The 18,986-nt window shown below is 45.0% G+C and overlaps 1 protein-coding gene across 1 annotated transcript in view; it reads right to left on the minus strand.

The window, feature by feature from the left end:
* Window positions 1–18,986, minus strand: part of CTSF (cathepsin F) — a 245,604-nt gene that overhangs the window by 206,267 nt on the left and 20,351 nt on the right. The window contains exon 2 of the mRNA XM_069644785.1: window positions 2,501–2,617. Coding sequence (XP_069500886.1) covers window positions 2,501–2,617 — 117 coding nt within the window. The remainder of the gene's footprint in view (window positions 1–2,500; window positions 2,618–18,986) is intronic.

The following is an 18,986-nucleotide window of genomic DNA, read 5'->3' on the forward strand; positions in this document are numbered from 1 at the left end:
GGAAGGGTAGCTCAGCATATCCCACAAACGGAGAGAGAGGACAGGCACTAAAACTGCAGCAGCTTAAATCCTGTGGTCTAACTCTTCCTTGTTCCTGGGTCAGTGACAATAAGCCACCAATGGTGTATGTGTGATTTAAAAATGGACTTAACATAACAGAGATATTTACCACCAATCAGAGGCTGTCCTGCATAGAGACAGAAAAGCACTGGATGTGGTTGTGGGGGCCAGCTTGTTACAGCCTACCCTCTCCACATAGAGAGCCAATATTTTATAGTCTGCATTTGGGTGCAGGAGGTTGCTGAAACGGGAGCTATACATTTTTTAAAAATGTTTACTCCAAGATGCTTGCTACATAGGGGTCTCTCATGGGGTACGCATGAGTCGGTCGTGGGGCAGACACTTCTTGATTGACTAGGACTGGGTTGAGAAGGCAATGAAAAGTTGAATTAAATCATCGAGCCTTGCATTATATGCAATGGCAGTGGCAAACTGACTCAGAACGGCAAATCTGTGCTAACTGAGCTTCCATAATGAGGTTTTTATCCCATAGAAGGAGTAGAGGTTAGTCTCCATACCAAATTAATTGTCAAGTTGCTTGCAAGTGATCACTGTTCATCCCCAGCTAATCACTCGTATATTGTGAACCAGAGGCATCATTCTTAGCAATGATCAGGTGGGGTTTGGGGCAATGTATCACCTTGTCCCCCTCGTCCAATGTCCAGTCAACGACTGGTGTCCTTTGACACAGAGAGATAAAGCTCTATGAAGAGAGATGGGAGTTTGCATGCATGCCCACCCCATCACTGGAGGTGAATGTTAACCTCGCTCTCCCTTCATAGATTTTGCAGACCATTACGGGATCACCGGGGATGAAAATGGATTTCATTCACCCTCCATTGCTTTCCAGTCCTCGCCACCCACTCTGCACGAACAATCTATACATGAGTTACATTTACAAACAGTGAATCAATCTGAACACTACTGGAGGGGGTAGGCCTGCTCTGCACACCAAGTAGCCCGACATTACAGTGCAACCTGGGCAAAAACAAGGGAGATCGATGAACCCTACCCAGGTTTTCTATATTTATGCACAGTGTGATAGGGTCAGTGAGAGAGAGGGGGGGGGGGAGAAGAACAGCGCCCTCCCTCTACATGGGGCAAAAGGCCTACCTGGGTTTTCACCAGAGCAAGCCCTACCCCAGCTCGGGTGAGAGTTGAGGGGCTCCAGTAACTGCCCTCTGGCCCCCACTACATGTGCCATGCTTGTAGAAAGCTGTACCACTGTCAATCACGCAATACCTGCCAAACCCCATTGTGGGCAAAATTGGTTTCGTTTCAAGGCCATGCAGCAACTGAAAGTCAGCATTAAGCCGCCTGCTTCACAAGAATAAAGAACGGGAGCACTGGTAAAATGGCACGACCAAACAATTAAAGGGGTCTCATCGCATCACTGCAATAGCAGCACAGCAACCGAGAATCATTCAAACAGTATGCACGAAAGAGGAGGGGCTAAATTGTGGTTTTAAGTTTCCAGGCGTTGTGGCATAAACCCCAGGGAGAGAATAAGCCCAGAATGGTCCGAAGAGTCAGATGAAAAAAGATAAACAATGGAAAGTGGAGGAAAAGGAAGCCTGGGGTATAAAACCCTACAAGAGTCAAGACTGTTTGGTGAGGTCAGGTGGATTGGAGGCAGACCAAGAGACCTGGTGGAGGAAGGTCAGTGATGTGGAGCATTATTGAGATTGTTGCAGGTTAGGTGCTGGTAGTAAGAGAGGGGCAATTGATTGGGAGAGAGGCTGTGAATGTGTGTTTGAGAGACCGTTTGAGAGGCCTATCACACACTCGGGTGTTTGACAGACATCTCATGGTATGAGAGAAGGAGAAGAAGAGAGTCGGGAGAAGAGCTGAGTAAAGAGGTGAGGTTGTGTGAACATCAGAAGGATAGAAGAGGGGGAGTAGGAAGGGAGAGTTGTAGTGAGACAGAGGGACAGAGAATCTGGGAAATGAAAGAAAGGGAAGAAGAGTGAAAGAAGCTGGGCATTTGGAGAGGAACCAGGCCTGCGAACCTACAGATGGAACTCAACCCAGGGAAGCAGGCCTGGTCACCAGGAAAGCCAAAGGGTGCAAGATATCCTAAAGGCTGTCACCTTATCTATCATCGCAGTTAGCCTTTCGATAGTAAGAGTTATGCAATCTCTAGTTGACAGCCTTGGGTTTAGGGACTCCTGGTTTAGGGGGGGGGAAGTACACAGGGGGACAAAAGAGGGGCGTTCATCAGAGAGCCACAGCCCAGACACCTACAGTCAAATCACCTAACATCTTGAGTGAAGTAAAACAAAAACTCTTGAACTGCACTTTGAATTCTGGGAGATTTTTTTAGGCCATGACAACAGACACGTCCCTTAAAATCATAACATCCATCAACTGCCCCACTCCAATGGAGGTACATGGAAATAAAACATTACCAAATAGAAAAACAAATAATAATAAATCTTACCCCCAGCTGTCCTCCTGTTGCCAGCTCACAGTTATCCAGATCATATTTGTCTCCATCTTTCATGCATTCGGTCGGACTGAGGGTCATATTCATTTTGTAGTTGATGCCATTGACGATCTGCAAAATCATGTTTTTTTAGAAGGTGGACACAGGAATTGCAAGGTAGCAGTGCACAACAAACAGTAGCACAGCGAAAGACAGTGTATGGAACAAAGTCGGTATCGCCCCAACCATTATCAATTGGGAAGTTCATAATTCTTTGGGAGGGCGCATCTCTCATAAATCAATATCCAGGCACCATTATATAATGAATGTTCACAGCTGTATCAAGTGGTTTCATGGTAAAGCTCATGACACCACCTACTACAGCAGTCACACCATCTTACAAATTACACAGTGGAGACCTTCTAACCAATGATTAGTCCTCATGAAACCGGCTTCTCTATTTTTATCCCCCAGACAGTAGCAGGAAGTAGCAGGAAGGTCGGGTAAGGCAGGTTTCATCTTGAAAACAGTGGTGGCATTACTGAACAGAGAGCAATTTAGAAGTCAAACAACTCAGAAATGTGTAAATTGAGGCCGCATGGGTCCAACACTGTCAAATGCGGATGACTAACATTACACAAATATACATCTGTTGTACATGGCTGTCTGAAGTATAAAAGCATGTACATATAACTTTTTTGGACATCAGTACTTGTCTGTAATGAGATAATGACACTACTACTGTAACAGTCTGTTGCTTGGGCCAGCACAGAGCAGAATTGCAACTGCCACTAGAGCCCTGATGCAATGACTAGATTTTGAGATTCCTTTCTTCTAAAATACCTTTTTGTGACACTTTGCAGCCAATAAAAGGAGCAGTTTAAGTTAATATGCTTATTGTATGCACATCACACATGTAGTCACACACGCAGCTAACTGTCAGCACAGACTGCACAGACTCAGAACACGCACCCACCCTTTGAACATCTATGCCATTCCCACGCATGTAGGGAATGTAGGACACAAACATCCGTTTTGGGTTCACTCACTCACACAACAAACACCAGTCACCACTACTTAACTGCCCGCAAACTCACCAGTACTAAGCTGATCCACCTAATGCCCAGCCTCAACACCACCAAACGGCATAGCTCCTCACCTATTACATATCTATTATACCCATACCTCACCAAGGGGAAGACAAGGTAGACATCCTATCAGCCAAATTATCACTTTCCCCGAAAGACACTATAAACATTCATGTCATTTATCGACCCCCGAATCCTCAAATCACCCACCTCCTCAGAGACAATATTAAAAAAACTACCAAAACATTGCTCCTAGGCAACATCAACTTGGTATTCAACGACCAGAATTATAAAACTGCCACCTCCCTCACCAAGGACCTCCTCGACCTAGGCTTCTCACAGAAAATCGCGTCTCCTACTCACTCCAAAGGCTGCATCCTAGACTGGGTGATAGACCATAATTGTAATTCAGCCATCGTTTCTAACACAGTCCTCCCATGGACAGACCATAACTGCCTACAATTGACTATCCCATTATCTCCGTGGACCAAAACTACTACAACTGCACCTGCTACCTTAGCTAGAAGCGCAAAAAAACACTGCGGATAGCATCCGTGCCTTTCTTGACCTTCCATGCTTAGCACCACCATTCTCACCAGACCCTAACATCCTAGCTGAGATTTTCAAAGACACCCTTACCCATGCAATGAACACCGTTGCACCATTAGAAAACAAAAAAAAGAGAAAAAATCCTTCCACTCCAATTCCTGGTTCACAGATGAGCTCCAGAATCTACGCAAATGCAAGCGTCAGGTGCTTAAAGCTAGGCAGTCCAACCCCTGTGACACCACTAAAGAAAATTTCCAAGCCATTGCAAAAAAATACAAAGACTCCATCTTCAAAGCTAAATCCGAAGCATACAATCATCGTGTCACAGAGGCTAATTCCCAAACGAAAGAACTATTTACTATCTTTAAAGAGCTTACAATTCCTCCTATCAGCACTGATGAGATTGTTAAAGATGTAGCATGGTGCAGCAGCATGCAATCGGCTATGCTAAAAAAAATAGACCTTCTCCAAAACAAAATCTCAGAACATTACAAGGCACTGCAGAACCACCTGACCCAGACCCAGCCTAATTCCAAAAACAGCAACACTCCCAAATTCAAATTTACTGAAATCACAGGAGCAGATGTCAGACATCCTCAAACATCTCAAACCATCCCAATGCAAAAGCGATGTATGTCCCCCAAAATTATTAAGGAATGTGCAGAGCCTCTTGCTCCTCTCCTTACCGCCTTCATCAACGCTACATTCAAGACAGGCTCAGTCCCTGACAGCCTTAAAGAGGCTTGGGTGCTCCCACTCTCAAAAAAACCTACGCTAGACCCTGCTCAACCTAATAACTACCGACCCATAACAACCGTCTCATTTCTCCTTAAAATCCTAGATAAGGCAGGCAGATCCAACTGTACCTGGAAACTAACTAACTATCTTAGGAAAGAGACAGTCAGGCTTTCGCAAAGGGCACGGTACTGAAATCGCCTTACTAGACTTTAAGAACCAAATCACTCATATCCTCGACAATGGCAAGCCTGCCCTCCTCCTCCACTTGGACCTCTCAGCGGCGTTCGATTTTGTTGATCACAACACACTCACCAACCATCTCACACATACTGCGCACTTCTCCAATCAAGCAGCGACCTGGGTCACCTCCTTCCTCTAAGGTAGAGCGATGAAAGTGTTCTCCAATATTGCAAATGCAGAGCCCACTATCATACACTGTGGTGTCCCTCAGGGATCCTATACTACACCCACCCTTTACAATCTTTTTACTAAGACACTCTTTGATAAACTGGATGCACTTGGGATCACATATACAAACTATGCGGATGATACCCAGGTGCTCCTTTCTCTGACAGGGATCTATCACCAAGACGCTACTACTTTACAGCAAATCTACTCCACCATCCAAGCGTGGATGGCCACCAACGGTCTCTGCCTCAACGGAGACAAGACGGAAATCCTCATTCTTGGTCAAAAGTCCACGCTACCTACTCTCGACTCGCTCTACTCCAACTTCCGTATCGACAACTGTATAATCCCAGTCTTATCTTCTGTTAAAACTCTAGGAGTCCACATTGATGCCACGCTGTCTATGGATAAGCAAGTCAGTGCTATTGTTTCTGCCTCCGCTCTGAGCACTAAACTTATTAATGCCATTAAACCATTTCTAACCAGGGATAATTGCCACTCCATTGCCAGAGCTACTACAGGAGCCAAATTGGATTATTGCAATGCACTCCTGCCCGGCACCTCAAAAGAAACCTAACTAGACTCCAAACCACACAAATAACACACTCAGAGCAGCTCTCAGTATACCTAAAAGAGACCACATCACACAAGCAAGAAAGACGGCTCACTGGATCCCAGTCAAAGACTACACCACATTCAAAATTCTTACAACCAAACACAAATGCATCAACCACTCAGCACCCTCATACTTATCAGATACACTTTCCAGAACACACTCTACAAGGCCTACTAGACAATGCTACACTAACCAACTCAGGGTACAGCGCATCAAAAAAGCTAAAGCAGGAGGAATAAGCTTCCCTTATCTTGCCCCTAAGCTATGGAATGCACCCCCCACTGCACTCAGATCCGAAACGTCTCTCTATGCCTTCCGCAAAAATCTTAAAACGGCCCTCTTAAACTAACCATCTACACGCATTATCTGTATATTTCCGCTACTAGCATACCATGTAGTACTAGCATGCTTGTCTGTCTTTTTGTATGCAACTAAGCCATGATCATTTCCTGTATGTAACTAAGCCATGATCACTCACTGTAACAAGCGCCACGATGCCCTCAGGCTAGTTCCTTCATTTGGTCATGGAATGCAAGATACTTATAGGCACCATAAGGGGTATAGTATTGATCTCGGAGTCCGTCATAGCGACTTTGTAGTTCCAGTTAAGATGCCGTTTCCATAGGAAGAGGCAATTTTGAGATGCTTATAACTTCGGTGCCATTTGTCGACTCTGCATGAAACTTCGCAAAAAATATACACATGGCCCCTTTGAAGTTAGTTTTCCAATAGTTCATGAGGTTGCATCAATGGGGGCCAAAGGTATAAAGTAGGTTCCAAACAGTTTCATTTCACACTCAAATTGCCACTGGGATTGTTTGCTCTAATATACAGGAAAAAAGATAACTTACGCCAAACCTTTGTGAGGAGTAGGTGTCTGCTTGAGAGTTGGCTGGGTGTGGTGAACATTTTCAGCTTTTAAAACTAAATATGAATGTGTAGCTTTTGACTTTCTTTTGTCAGTTAAAACAGAGTATCAACATTTTAAAACTGAAAATGCTGCAATTTGATTAGTGAAAGGTGTAAATAATTTGACTCGATTGTCTGGGTGCAAATCTGCCCATCACAAAAATATATATATATTTTTGATTGTCTGTTTCCATCATGAAGATTTAAGGCAGAAAAGAAACAGCCATATTTGTTCTACAAGTTGAATATGGGACCTGCGGATGCAGTGGAGCACAATTTGGTGGAAAAAGGCAAAAAGCAGCATACAGCAGCCCTCTGCGTCATGCTTTCACAACAGGGCGAGGATATGCCCCAGGAGCAGTGGAACATGGAATTTTTTTCACAAAATAAAGTGGGTTTTGGACGCAGATCCACGGATCTGGAACCCCAATAAGAGCCTTCGATGCTGCCCAATCCAGGTTGCTTGCAGGGCCGGGGGCATGGCCAAAGAAGAGAGATGGAAGGTATTGAGCTGCTTCCGGAACTTTAGGTGGCCTGGCTCAAATTTGAGAGGGGCAGGGTGGCCATTCCAGAGGGAGACACTTGCAGAGTAGAGAGATATACTCTTCACTCTCTGCTTGCAGAAGCGTCTGACCCCCAGAGAGTTGGAGGTAGCTGAGTGAAGGGCTCAGGAAGGAAGGCATTTTGGAAGAGAGTGTTGGATGTAGTTGGCTCCGGCCCCAGAAAGCCTTGATGAAGATGCAGAGGGTCTTGAACTTGATCCTTGCAGCCACCAGGAGCCAGTGGAGAGATTTCAGGGCTGGAGAGAAACGGTCCCTGTGCTTGAGGCCATGGATAAAACTTGCAGTCCTGTTCTGGATTAGTTACAGCGGACGCAGAGTAGAGGAAGGCAGATTGAGAAAGACAGTGAGCTTCTGGGGAAAGTGAGAAAAGGAAGCATACCTCTTAGGAGGTGCAGCTAGTAGTGGGCCTTCTTGGCAAGGTCTGTGATGTGCGCAGAGAAGGAGAAGGAGCAGTCAAAGATGACACCAAGGTTGTTTGCCTCACAGGAAGGTGAAGGAAGAGGGCCCAAGGAGGGTAGCCAGAACGATTGCGAAAGCGGGAGCAGGGGTCCCAATGCCTTACTGGCATCAAGCATTTCAATAGCTTTATTCAGCGTAAAAACCTTAAGCAAAGAACTCAGTTTTGGCAATTTATACAAGCGAAGAAATACAATAAATTATATGTAGAAATGTTAAAAAATAATACAATAAAAAACCATGTATCAAACTATCAAATGTAACAGACCAAGTCCTAAACACCAGTCAAAAAAGTATTACATCTTCGCCCAATATCACTTATGAGGAGAGCATGCTCGCAACCGCTTTATTAAAAACACTTCCCATTTGTCTCTGCCTTAATAGCCAGGCTCTTGCACATAACGTGCTAATGGACGAACAATGATCCTGTCGGAGGAGCACATTAAAAGTTGCATAGCTGCCTTTGTGTCTCACACTCCCAGCACAGTAAACGATGGTTTCAGATACACTCTCCTTAAATCTATAGTAACAGGGTATATTATCATAAAATGTGTTAATGTTTCATTGGTAGAAGCACACAGTGAGCATAGCCCAGATCTCGTTATTGACCATGTGTGAGAGTACCATGGTATATGCAATATCCCCAGCTTCATTCGGAAGTACAGTGAACTCTCATAGGGGGGATGAATTTCATCAAGGAAGCTCAGCGCGTTTCCCATCATTTGACTGCGTGGGATCTCCGGAGCATTCTTCAGGGAGGCCCACTGGTCTTCCAGCCTTTCCATAGCTTTCCCTCTTGCTGTTGCTGTAAGCTCAGTTTTAGCAGAATGATTACAATTCAGTGGATTGTCCCAGAGAGCTTGCTCGTCCCACGTACATAATAGAGGTTTTACGTGGGCCAGCCAGCCACAACTTGTTGCCCCTTCCAAGGTAGAACATTTTTCAGAGCTTTCCGGTAATTTGTAAGGCCTGGTGCAGACTATAGTCTGACCCAGTAAAGTACCAGCTTGAGAGCAATCTGGTTGGCTATGCAAAAAACACTAAGGAGCACTAGCACCAGGGATGTCGGGGCGCTTGTGGGTAGCAGCAGTACCTTTTTCAAGAAGATATTCTCAGTACTTGATAGCGGAACCGATTTGGAATAGCCCCACAGCTCTGCACCTTAGAGTGCCACTGGTATGGCTTGCTTATTGTATAATTCTAGTGCCAGGCAAATTGCCCCACTACCATGGTTAGAGAAAAAATAATGTATTCTGCAATCCTACTTCCCCAGGCTAGCCTTAGTAAATTGATTAGACCAGTCACTTGACTGGTCTAATCAACTATACGATAAATCGAAAAAATGTGTTCCAACTTTATGCCATCTGCCATTATTTTCAAAGGAATGTTCTTCATGTGGGGAGGCTTGAGACAACAACTTTAGTTTTGGCAGCATTTAGTTCCAAACCAAGCTCGCTATACTTGCTCTCAAAAATTGCCAATAAGGTCTCAAGACCCTTAGGAGATGTGGACAGGAAGACTGCATCATCAGCATAGAAAAAGAGGAGGGGCGCCAGGACACATCCCTGAAGCACCCCTCTATTCACTACAAATGGCCGTGGTTGCTCCCCTCAAACCCCCAGGGCAACAGCGGACTGATGCCTCAGATTATGAATATAATAATTTAATAGACTCCACAGATGCATTACGGTCCCTTAATACTTGAGACAGTGTCAAAGGCTGATTTTAGACCGAGAAAGATAGCAGAGAGCTTGGTTTTAAACATAATTACATATTTTTGGATCAGTAAGAATAAAAGGAAGCAGTGGTCCACAGTGCCTCTGCCAGCGCAGAAGCCTGCTTGCGCTCCTGTAATAACCCCTGCTTCGTTCACCCAAGTTTGCAGTCTGGTCAGGATTGTTCTTCCAAATATTTTGCCGACACAATCTAACAGCGAGATTGGGCGGTAGTTCTCTGGGAGTCCCGTCGCCCCTTTCTTGTAAATGGGAACTATGGTTGCCTCTTTCCAAGTCTTAGGGATTTCTCTCGCACCAATGACAGCATTACAAACTTTAAGCAGGATTGGGGCCCAGATTTATATGTCATCTTTATAGCAGTCCACAGGGATCAGATCAGGGCCAGTCGCCTTGCCCCGTTTTTGGGAGTTCATGGCATTTTTGACCTTGTCGATCGTAGTCAGCCAGAGCACTGGTTGAATTAGGTCATTCTCTTTTTGCCCAGGCTCAGTCCCTACTAGTAGGACTGGGTTTGCATACAGTCTAGAGAAGTAAGCCCGCCACTCTTCTGTGGAGATGTGCCATTGGAGAGCCTGGTCGGGATTCTGCTGCCTTGATGTTACAAGTCTCCATAAGGCTGCACTTTCTCCCTGCTCCAGTGCCGTATGCAGGACTGCACACCTTGTCTTGGCGTAATCTGCTTTTTCTGTTAATATTAGAGGCTTACATTTTGTCCTGGGGTACCGGAGGCAATAGTTAATTAGGGTTGCACCGGCTCTTTTGCATGAAACAATGGCTTTCTACAATCCTCATCATACCAAGCATTTGGCGCTGTGATCTACGCTTTCAGTCGACCTGGAGCATACGTTAGAAAGGGGGCCAGTTTCTTGCTTATTAGCTTGAATTCTGTGATGATCATTTTGTTAGACAGACTGCTGGTGTAGATATTTCTCACGTCGTCTCCAATGGAGTCATACACCGCTGGCTTTAGGTCTGTTTTTATCCATGTAGCCTAGTTCGTAATTTTCCTTACAAGATCGAAGCCAGTCACAGCTTGGCTCCTGCACCGGTCTGGCTGGCATTAAGGCAGAGGTCGTTGGAGGCGCAACAATCCTGAATTGCAGATAGACAGTCAGGAATGAGCGAGAGAGGGGAGGGGAGCCTGAAAGAGAGCTGTGTGTCATCCACATAACACTAAAAAGTTAGAAGCAAAAGTAGCGGTCAGGTGGGCCGAAGGGATCAGGTAGACATTGAAGAGCCAGGGTGAGAGGTTAGAGCATTGGGGAACACCACCATGTGGAGAGAGAGAGGTGGTGGAGAGAAGAGAAAGGACCCAAGTTGGACCTGGGAGGGTCTGACCCGGAGGAAGGTGGTCAACCACTCCACGGCCGGATACGTGATGCCCAGGTTCTCACTGAGTTGCTTGATCTGGATGGACTGGTTGAGCATGTCAAAAGCAGAGGAAAGGTCTACGACACAGCCTATACAACCCTACCAACAATCAACTCCCAAAATGACAGCAAAGCACAAAACTCACTGTGGCGAAAGAGACAGAATACCAGACCCACAGCATGCCAAAGAACCTGCATAGACTGCAGCCAGAACTGTGCAGGAAAAATGGGCGGGGCAAAGAGGCATTTTTAAAGCTTTACACCTGTGTAACCCAGTGTGTTCAGAGAGTGAAGGAGACGAGGAATCCGGGGGAAAGAGGAGGTAGTTAGTAGAGAAAGGCAGAGAGAGAGTGTGGCAAGATTGGGGAACAGGCGTACATAGGGGTTTGTGTGCAGTTGGTGAGAACAAGTAGAACGGTTATGAGAGGGGTAGATGAGAAGAGAGTGCAGATTGAAGAGGGTTAGAGGACCAAGGGTGTAAGAGAAGGCAGAAGAGAGAGTAGAGTAATGGGGTTTGAGGAAGGAGTAGTGAAATGAGGGAAAGAGTGTGTGAGAGAGACCAGACCAGGGTGTCCATTACTGGCAAAAGAAAATGATGCATTGCTTTTTACCATGTGATGATGGTCCTTGTGACTTCAAAACCTTCAAATGTATTATTTCATTGCAGAAGAACATTGAGTTAGTCCATTGAAAAAAGATCAAAACGCCAACTTTTGTGATTTTAATATGTATAATAGCAGGCCTCAAAATGTACACTCGGCACTGGCGAATGGACAGTAATGGACTCTTAGCAAGTGAGAAATAGTGTGCATGTTGAGAATTGGAGGTGGCGAGTTACTTTTTATGCCTGACTAGTAGACTGCAACTTGCAACTATTATATAGTGTTTACCTTCTGGGTGTTAGCAGTGTTAGATGTTGGTAGTGCCCACGGCTGCGGTGTGCCTTGATGTCTGATGGAGGGCCCGCTGTAGTGATCTTTCCTCAGGCATTGATCATGAGCACAGGTGCCTGTCTGAGCGTTACCGGGATTGGGGCCGAGTTTAGCCCTGGCTCCGAGCTGGTTTGGAAAAGGCTCACAAGGGGTGAAGGAAGGAGTGAGGGAGAGGGGATTTCCGAACTCCGGGAAAGAGTACCTAGTAAGCTTGGAGTAGAGATTCTTGTGGTTATATATTCGTCCCCCTGCGTCTGAACGCTGAAGGAACTACCTGTAAGTGGAATCCAGTGTCTCAAGTCTGTTTCAGGGTCTATCTCGGATCAATCAGGCATGGTTAATCATCTGCAAGCCTTTCCTGAACCTTCAACTCTAACCTTAATTTGCATACCGCAATACTAATTGCTATTACCAATTTGTTATTATGGGCAATTCATCACCACACTCATGCAATTTCATTTTATGTTTTCTTCTTTTTTTAAACAGGCCCAACTTAGCTTAGCTGGTGATTTCATACTGGGTCTTATTACTGGCTTTATACTTTTTAATTACACTTTGGCATATCAGAGAGTCTGATTTATAATGTTTTTATTGTATATTGAACTAATTTCCTTAAATGTTCTGGAAGTGAAAGGAAACCACTTCTCCATTGACAAAGACTGTACCCAACAAAACCCAGAAATTATGTACTACTTGAAACAAGTTGTTGGTGACTTGGAGTCCCAGGAGTTGAGTCTAACCTAAAGCGATCCAAGGAGGTGCCTCCAGTGAAAATCGTGGACCATGGAAAATCTGGAAGTATTACTAACACTGGAGCCAGCGGGTAGACGTCTGATTAAGAACCTTGGCTACATAATAGCCATTTAGAAGTCCCGTTCTTGGTCTTATTACTGATTTGATTTGAATGCCCAGTTACATTTAAGTGATACACTTCCATCATTGGACTCAGGTCTCGACTCAACAAAGCCAGTTCACCCAAAGCTGTTCAGAGAGTGGTCCAGGTGGTATCTGGTAACTAAGAGGTTATATTTGCAAGTACTGCCAGGCAGAAGCAGCGCAGAGCACTGGAGCCATTACTTTTTACAGGTCATGTAGATCCTAGAAACAGCCAACACCATAATGAGGGTGCTAAGAAATAAAATGGACCTGAGAAAATGTGCCTAACCAAAATAGCCAAGATCACTTCGTATTTTATCCCTGTCCCTCTACCCCCAATTAAAAGTCTTTCATTAACAAAATACACAAACAAATCAGATGCTTGAATCTATCTGTGCACCAGTTATAATACAATTTATTTGTCAGGAACTTACCTTCTGACAAGGCTGCTTTGAAGACTCTTGACCTACGTATACCTATTGCTATATGCTGGCAGAAAGACTGGCAAATATTGAGAAGATATCGGGTGAAATTTGATTTGGAAAATAGTGTGGAATGGTCCACATTAGCTCCGGCCCAACAGTCGTCCTTTTGCATGGGAGTGGATAGTAGTGTTTCTAAAGCACAGTCATCCATCAAGCGTCTTTGAGGTCCTCCTTCTAGAAGGAGTACTTTTCCAGCAGTTTACCTCCTAGTGTCCATGGTCAGATAGCTACCCATTTCACCAATGGGCTCCTTAAGGGACTCTTATGGAGTCCAATCGGCTCAATCAATTAATCGTAATACAACGCACTTTGAGTATTCTAGCCTATCCTGAACTTCCAGGGATACTCGATCTATTGCCAGATGCAGTCACTTTGATCATGGTTATCGTGCAAACTATGGAACTTAAGACAGAGGTGGCAGAAAGACAGATAGAAAGACAGATAGGTAGACAATCTCTGCTTCACTAACAAACAAAGCAGTACAGTGGATAAACACAGTTTGTCACAGGATTGTGGATGGCATATTGACTTGTTCCATTGGTTTCTATGTAACTTTATACTTTCCTGGAAATCTCCTCAAATGACTAATGGGATACTTGCCTGTCCCTGGGCATTTTTTCTCCACACAGGGGTTTCAGTGAGCTCTACACCAATAACTGGAATTTTGAGAAATACCACTCACTTTGAATGTGTTTTAAAGTCATGCTCTACCCTTCTCCTATGGTAACCGACTGGTAGATATACTAGGTCAGGAATTATGCAACGTTTTGAAAGGAGAGAAGGTCTTTGCACCCCCCTAGATGATACCGAATGAGAAATAAATGCTAAGAGAGCACATCCAGAGAACAGGGGGGAGGGCAGTGCACATAGAGTAGAGTGCGCCATCACCTCAGCGCATGCATTACAAGCTATATGGTAGATGCGGGTGTGAACGCCATCTTGGCGAACAGCAGCCAACTTAGAATTTAGTTCCAAGCGCAGTGAACAGCCTTATATGTTTTTATATTAGATCCCTTGCAAGAGCGTGAACATCACCCCCACCTCGGAGTCCATGAAACCTTCCATTGTTCTAAAAAGTTAAAGTTCCTCGCGCACAGGGAAGAATGCACCCTGCAACGTCATGAGAAGGGAGCAGCATGCCTCCTGGCAGCACCATACCACAGGAAAGATAGCAAGGCCATCCCACCCCCAACGATCCCAATGTCGGGGGGTGGGGGGCAACTTTTTCCACAGTGCGCTGACTCAGATATATCATGCTATCCATGTCATCAGAGGATTACCCACAGCCACCTCCACCTGGCTCACAACAGTCAATCAGCAGCAATTTAAAAGGGAGCAAAATTAAAGACTGTCACCCATTTCTCTCTGGTCAGGCGGTTTAAGAAAGACTTCCCTTTGGTCATCCAGGTCACAGTTCGTATGGACCAGGCGGGACACAGCAGGTCCCGCAGCCCGAGATCTGGCCAGACGCTCCTCCAGCGCTCCACTTGGGAGCAGGATTTTACCAGCGTTAGCATGTTGTGGCTCTGCCACACCTCCACCGTAGCAATGGCCCTCCTGCCCAGTCCGTCAGTCAGATATGTTTATTTTGGATAAATCACATCCATAAAACGCACAGAAAAAAATATTACATGCACCAAAATCAACAACAATTCACAGTACAATGCTCTGCACAGTTTCCAATTAACACAATGATCAGATAAATGTTAAAACTAACTTGTAGTAAGCTTGTTTCTTAAATACACTACACTTTTTTTTACAAATTTCATTGCACCCCATGCCATTACTTATTGTCCAAGAGTAAATACATGAAAGCCGGTTAGCACCGGGTTATGTTCCAGTTCCTAAAAAATGGTGAGAAAAGTACGACGTCTAGAGGTTACGCATTTCTTACAAAAGAATAAGACATGAGAGGCAGGTTCGGGTGATGTTGGGTAAAGTGGCAGTCCTGTAGCCATTTCTTGTCTGCTGATCCAGATTAGACATCTGGCATTATGATACATGTCAAAATGGACAGCTGTGGTTTGAAAACGCTCCTTTAAAAATAAGCGCTGTAACATATAAGGTTGGCGACCTGTGGGGCTCGAAAGGAGTGCTAGGTTAAGGGGTTTAGTTAGCTCGGGTTCTGTTTACACAGGTACTTGCAAGATCACTTGGAATCTTACAACTAACTGTTTTGTTTGGCTGGGAATGGAAAATGTTATGGAGGGAACCCTGTTGCAGCATCTTGACTACAAGTTAAGTTGTGCTACAGTTCTTAAGAAAAGGGAAACTCGAGCAAGCTTAATCTTGTCTTCTATATAGCCAAGACCAAGTTCCCTGTGCATTGCTAGCACTGGGGCTTCTGGCAGTGCAAGAAGCCAGCTACAAAAGGTATTCTGGATAATCTAGAGGCTAGTCTCAATTTGATGGCCACACACGGCGGTCCCATACAAGGGCACCAATATAACCGTGGCTTCATAAACCTGTGAAAATATTTTGAGAGGCTGTTCTTTGACCTTTTTGGTAAAGAATATATTCCTCCTTGAGGGAAGTGGGAAGAGTTTCGGAACAAGCCCTTCAGTGGTTGGAGTCTTTCCTTTTTAGAAGGGAACAAAGAGTCTGGCTTGGAGACTTCCTGTCGGACTTCTCTTACCAAAGTGTGGGGTTCCTCAGGGGTCTTCACTTTCACCTTTGCTCTTTAACTTATATGTGAAATTGCTTATGGACATACTGAGGAAACATAGTATCGAACTTCCATTCATATGCGGATGATACTTCGGTGTTCCTGAAGGTGCAGAGATCGAGGATACATTCGCGATAGTGGAACAGTGCCTACAAGAGGTACAGGTACATGCCTGGATGTGTGCCAATCACTTGTTGCTGAATGCTAGCAAAACAGAAGTGTCACTATTTGCCTCAAAATATAGATATCGCCACCATGCTTCCTAGGGGCGCAGCTCAATTTTGCTAAGAAAATTGAAAACTTGGGCTGTGTGTGGGAAGACAATATGGGATGTGGAGCGCAGATTAGCACAAAGGTGCAGTCAGCATTCTACACCCTGCGATCATTGAGACATTCTGCCATTTATTGCAAATGAGGATAGAGCAGTGGTTGTTGGGACACTTGTTAATGCGCGACGGGATTACGGCACTACATTGCTGTCAGGAATACCAGCATTCCCATTGCGCAGATTGCAGATGGCCCAAAATGCTGTGGTTAGGTTAGTGTACAAGGTGAACAAAATGTACACCTATCACTAACTTAAAGGCGATCTCTTCACTGGTTAGCAGTGAAAGAGCAGATAGAGTTTAAAACTCTTTGCTTGGTTTTTAAAAGTGTGAATAAATTGGAACCAGGGTATCTGCCAAAATCAAGAGTTATACTGCTAGCCAGCAGTTATGCTCAGGCGAGAAGAACCTACTCCAGCTTCCCCAGGATCTGTGCAACCTCTACAACACTAATCCCTGAACAAGAGCACCGAAGGGCCCTTTCCTCTGGTTCCAGAAGCCGCCAAGATTGTTACTGCACCCGAGCATTCCACTGACAGTGGTCCTACGCACTCCCATCTGCTAACACTTACAGCGTGGATACTAATGAGACTCTACTGCCCCCTGGGGCAATAGAGAGTAGAGTCTCGCAGATGAGCAAGAGTACAACGTGAAATTCCCATCCACCTGGGCACTCTTGAGCAACAGAGGACCTAGCACTCCATAGCGTAGAGCAAGGCACCTGCTATAGGAACAAATACATAATTTATTTAAAACTATTTAGCATAAGATAGCATAAGATAGCAGCAAGTTAGGGAGGGCTGGGGGGTAGGTGGAGTTACATAATTACAGCAATTTTCGTGAGAAAACAGTAATGGAAGAAATAAAGTAAATCTTCTTTAACCCTCATCAATAAGATTACCCACTGAAAAATCGAATTCAGGCACGTTTAAGAGTCAAGCAGCACTACCAACACACTTTCCTTCTCTTGATGCATTGGCAAAATATTTAAAGTTACTGGAAAATCCTTATGGAGTAACATTACCCTCCAGTTACTAAGAGGGGGAACGTGGGTATACATGAGTCTAGGGGACGGGGGGCATCATGTAGCCCCATGTTACTTTGTGGGTTCGCAATGCGGTATTCTTTTTGACTGGCCAGAAAAGAGACACACAAGGCTGCATGGGACTGAAGGGATTAATCTCTCGGCTGAATAGTTCCTGGTGTGATGAAAGGCTGTTTGCTTAGTGTTTGGGTGGTCCTGAACTGCAGTGAGGGGTACTTGACTGGGTTTTAGGCAGAGTTTGTATGCAGCACCCTTTGGGACCACTACACACAACTACGACTACAGGTGTAAGCAAAACCAACCTGTGGTATAGGTCTGTACTACACCGTTTTTGGGAGCAGAGCTGAGCAGCCAGGCTTATCTCCAAAGGGAATGTGAGGTGTAAGGATGTTACACAGAGGTCTACAATTACAAGTATTCAAATAAATTCTTAGACTCAAGGTTTCTTGGTTAAACACACTAATTTATTCAAGTCAGTTATAAAACATTCACTAGAAGGAGGCAGTTAAATATCATACATCAATACACTTCAATACTATACTCGTTAAGTTTCTGAGGCATTTAAACTACTTTGAAGGAGGAGCAAAACGGAATAGGTTCAGAACATAAAAGAATTACAATTTCTTAGACAATGCAGATAGTTTGAGTTCACCAGAAGAGTCAATTCAATTCAATAGAATAGGCCAAAGTCAATGGGCTAGAGTCTTGGATAGGTAAAAACGCTTCTGGTAAGTAAACGGTAAAGTCTCTATAAAAGTCTCTATAGAAGTAGTTTGTAAGCAGAAGAATTATACGTTGGGTCACAAGCTGATTAGGCCTGCTAGTTGCAAAAGTTTCAAACACTTTCAGCGCGAGACACAAGTACTCTCAGTCTCGTTCACAGTACCTTTCAAATGAAGAAAAAGATGCAGTTTAAGACATCTGTTCCTGGCAGTTCCTGCAAATCTTCCTGTTCCTGAGCCTCAGTCATGGGGACAAGAGGGAGGAAGTCGGGGGGACTCCTGCACTGCACGGGGACTAGTTGAAAAAGCTGGCACTTGGCAAATCTTCAATTCCGGTAGCTGTAGTAAAGTACACAAACTGGTGTCCCTCTCCCTGGTTATTCGGTTTCCTGCAGCACTGAGGAAAATACAACCAGCTCAGAGAATGGTATCCAGGTGGCTTACGGATCGAGTTGATTGGTCCCACCAACTCAAAGGGAGAAGTCATCCTTGCCGGGCTTCTCTGTCGAGATGAACTTAGCGATTCGGACCTGCAGCAGGACTTCACCAGGCAAACCAACGGTCCAGGAGTTGCAGCAGCCGTCCTCTTTAAGCTCGTCTTCAGTACTTTCGTTCCAGTGGTCGACTCTGCCTTCCAAGCCAAGAGACTCGCCTTTTATCCAGTTTCCTCCCATTCATTTCAGCCTAGCTGCCACTCACCCAGCAGGGTGGCTGTCCTTGTCGGACAGTCAGCTAGCCAATCACGCCACAGTGCATTTGGGTCTCCTAGGAGACTAAGCACAGGGAGTTTCAGGCACCTCCCTCACTTCCTGCCCACCCCAGACACTCTGGCGCCAGAGGCCCACCAAAGGCATAGAAACAAAGAGACCAAACCTGGTTTGGCGCGCAGAGCAAAACTCTAGAAGGACCTTTCCATAAAGAAATGGTAAAAAAAGAAGACCGGGACCTGTTTAAACAAAGGGGGCTCAGACACCGTCTTGAAAAACATAGCTCCCGCGATTCAACGCTACTGGGGTT

This window comes from Ambystoma mexicanum, chromosome 2p (genome assembly GCF_040938575.1).
Source record: "Ambystoma mexicanum isolate Mex_15411 chromosome 2p, UKY_AmexF1_1, whole genome shotgun sequence".
Taxonomy (NCBI): Eukaryota; Metazoa; Chordata; class Amphibia; order Caudata; family Ambystomatidae; genus Ambystoma; species Ambystoma mexicanum.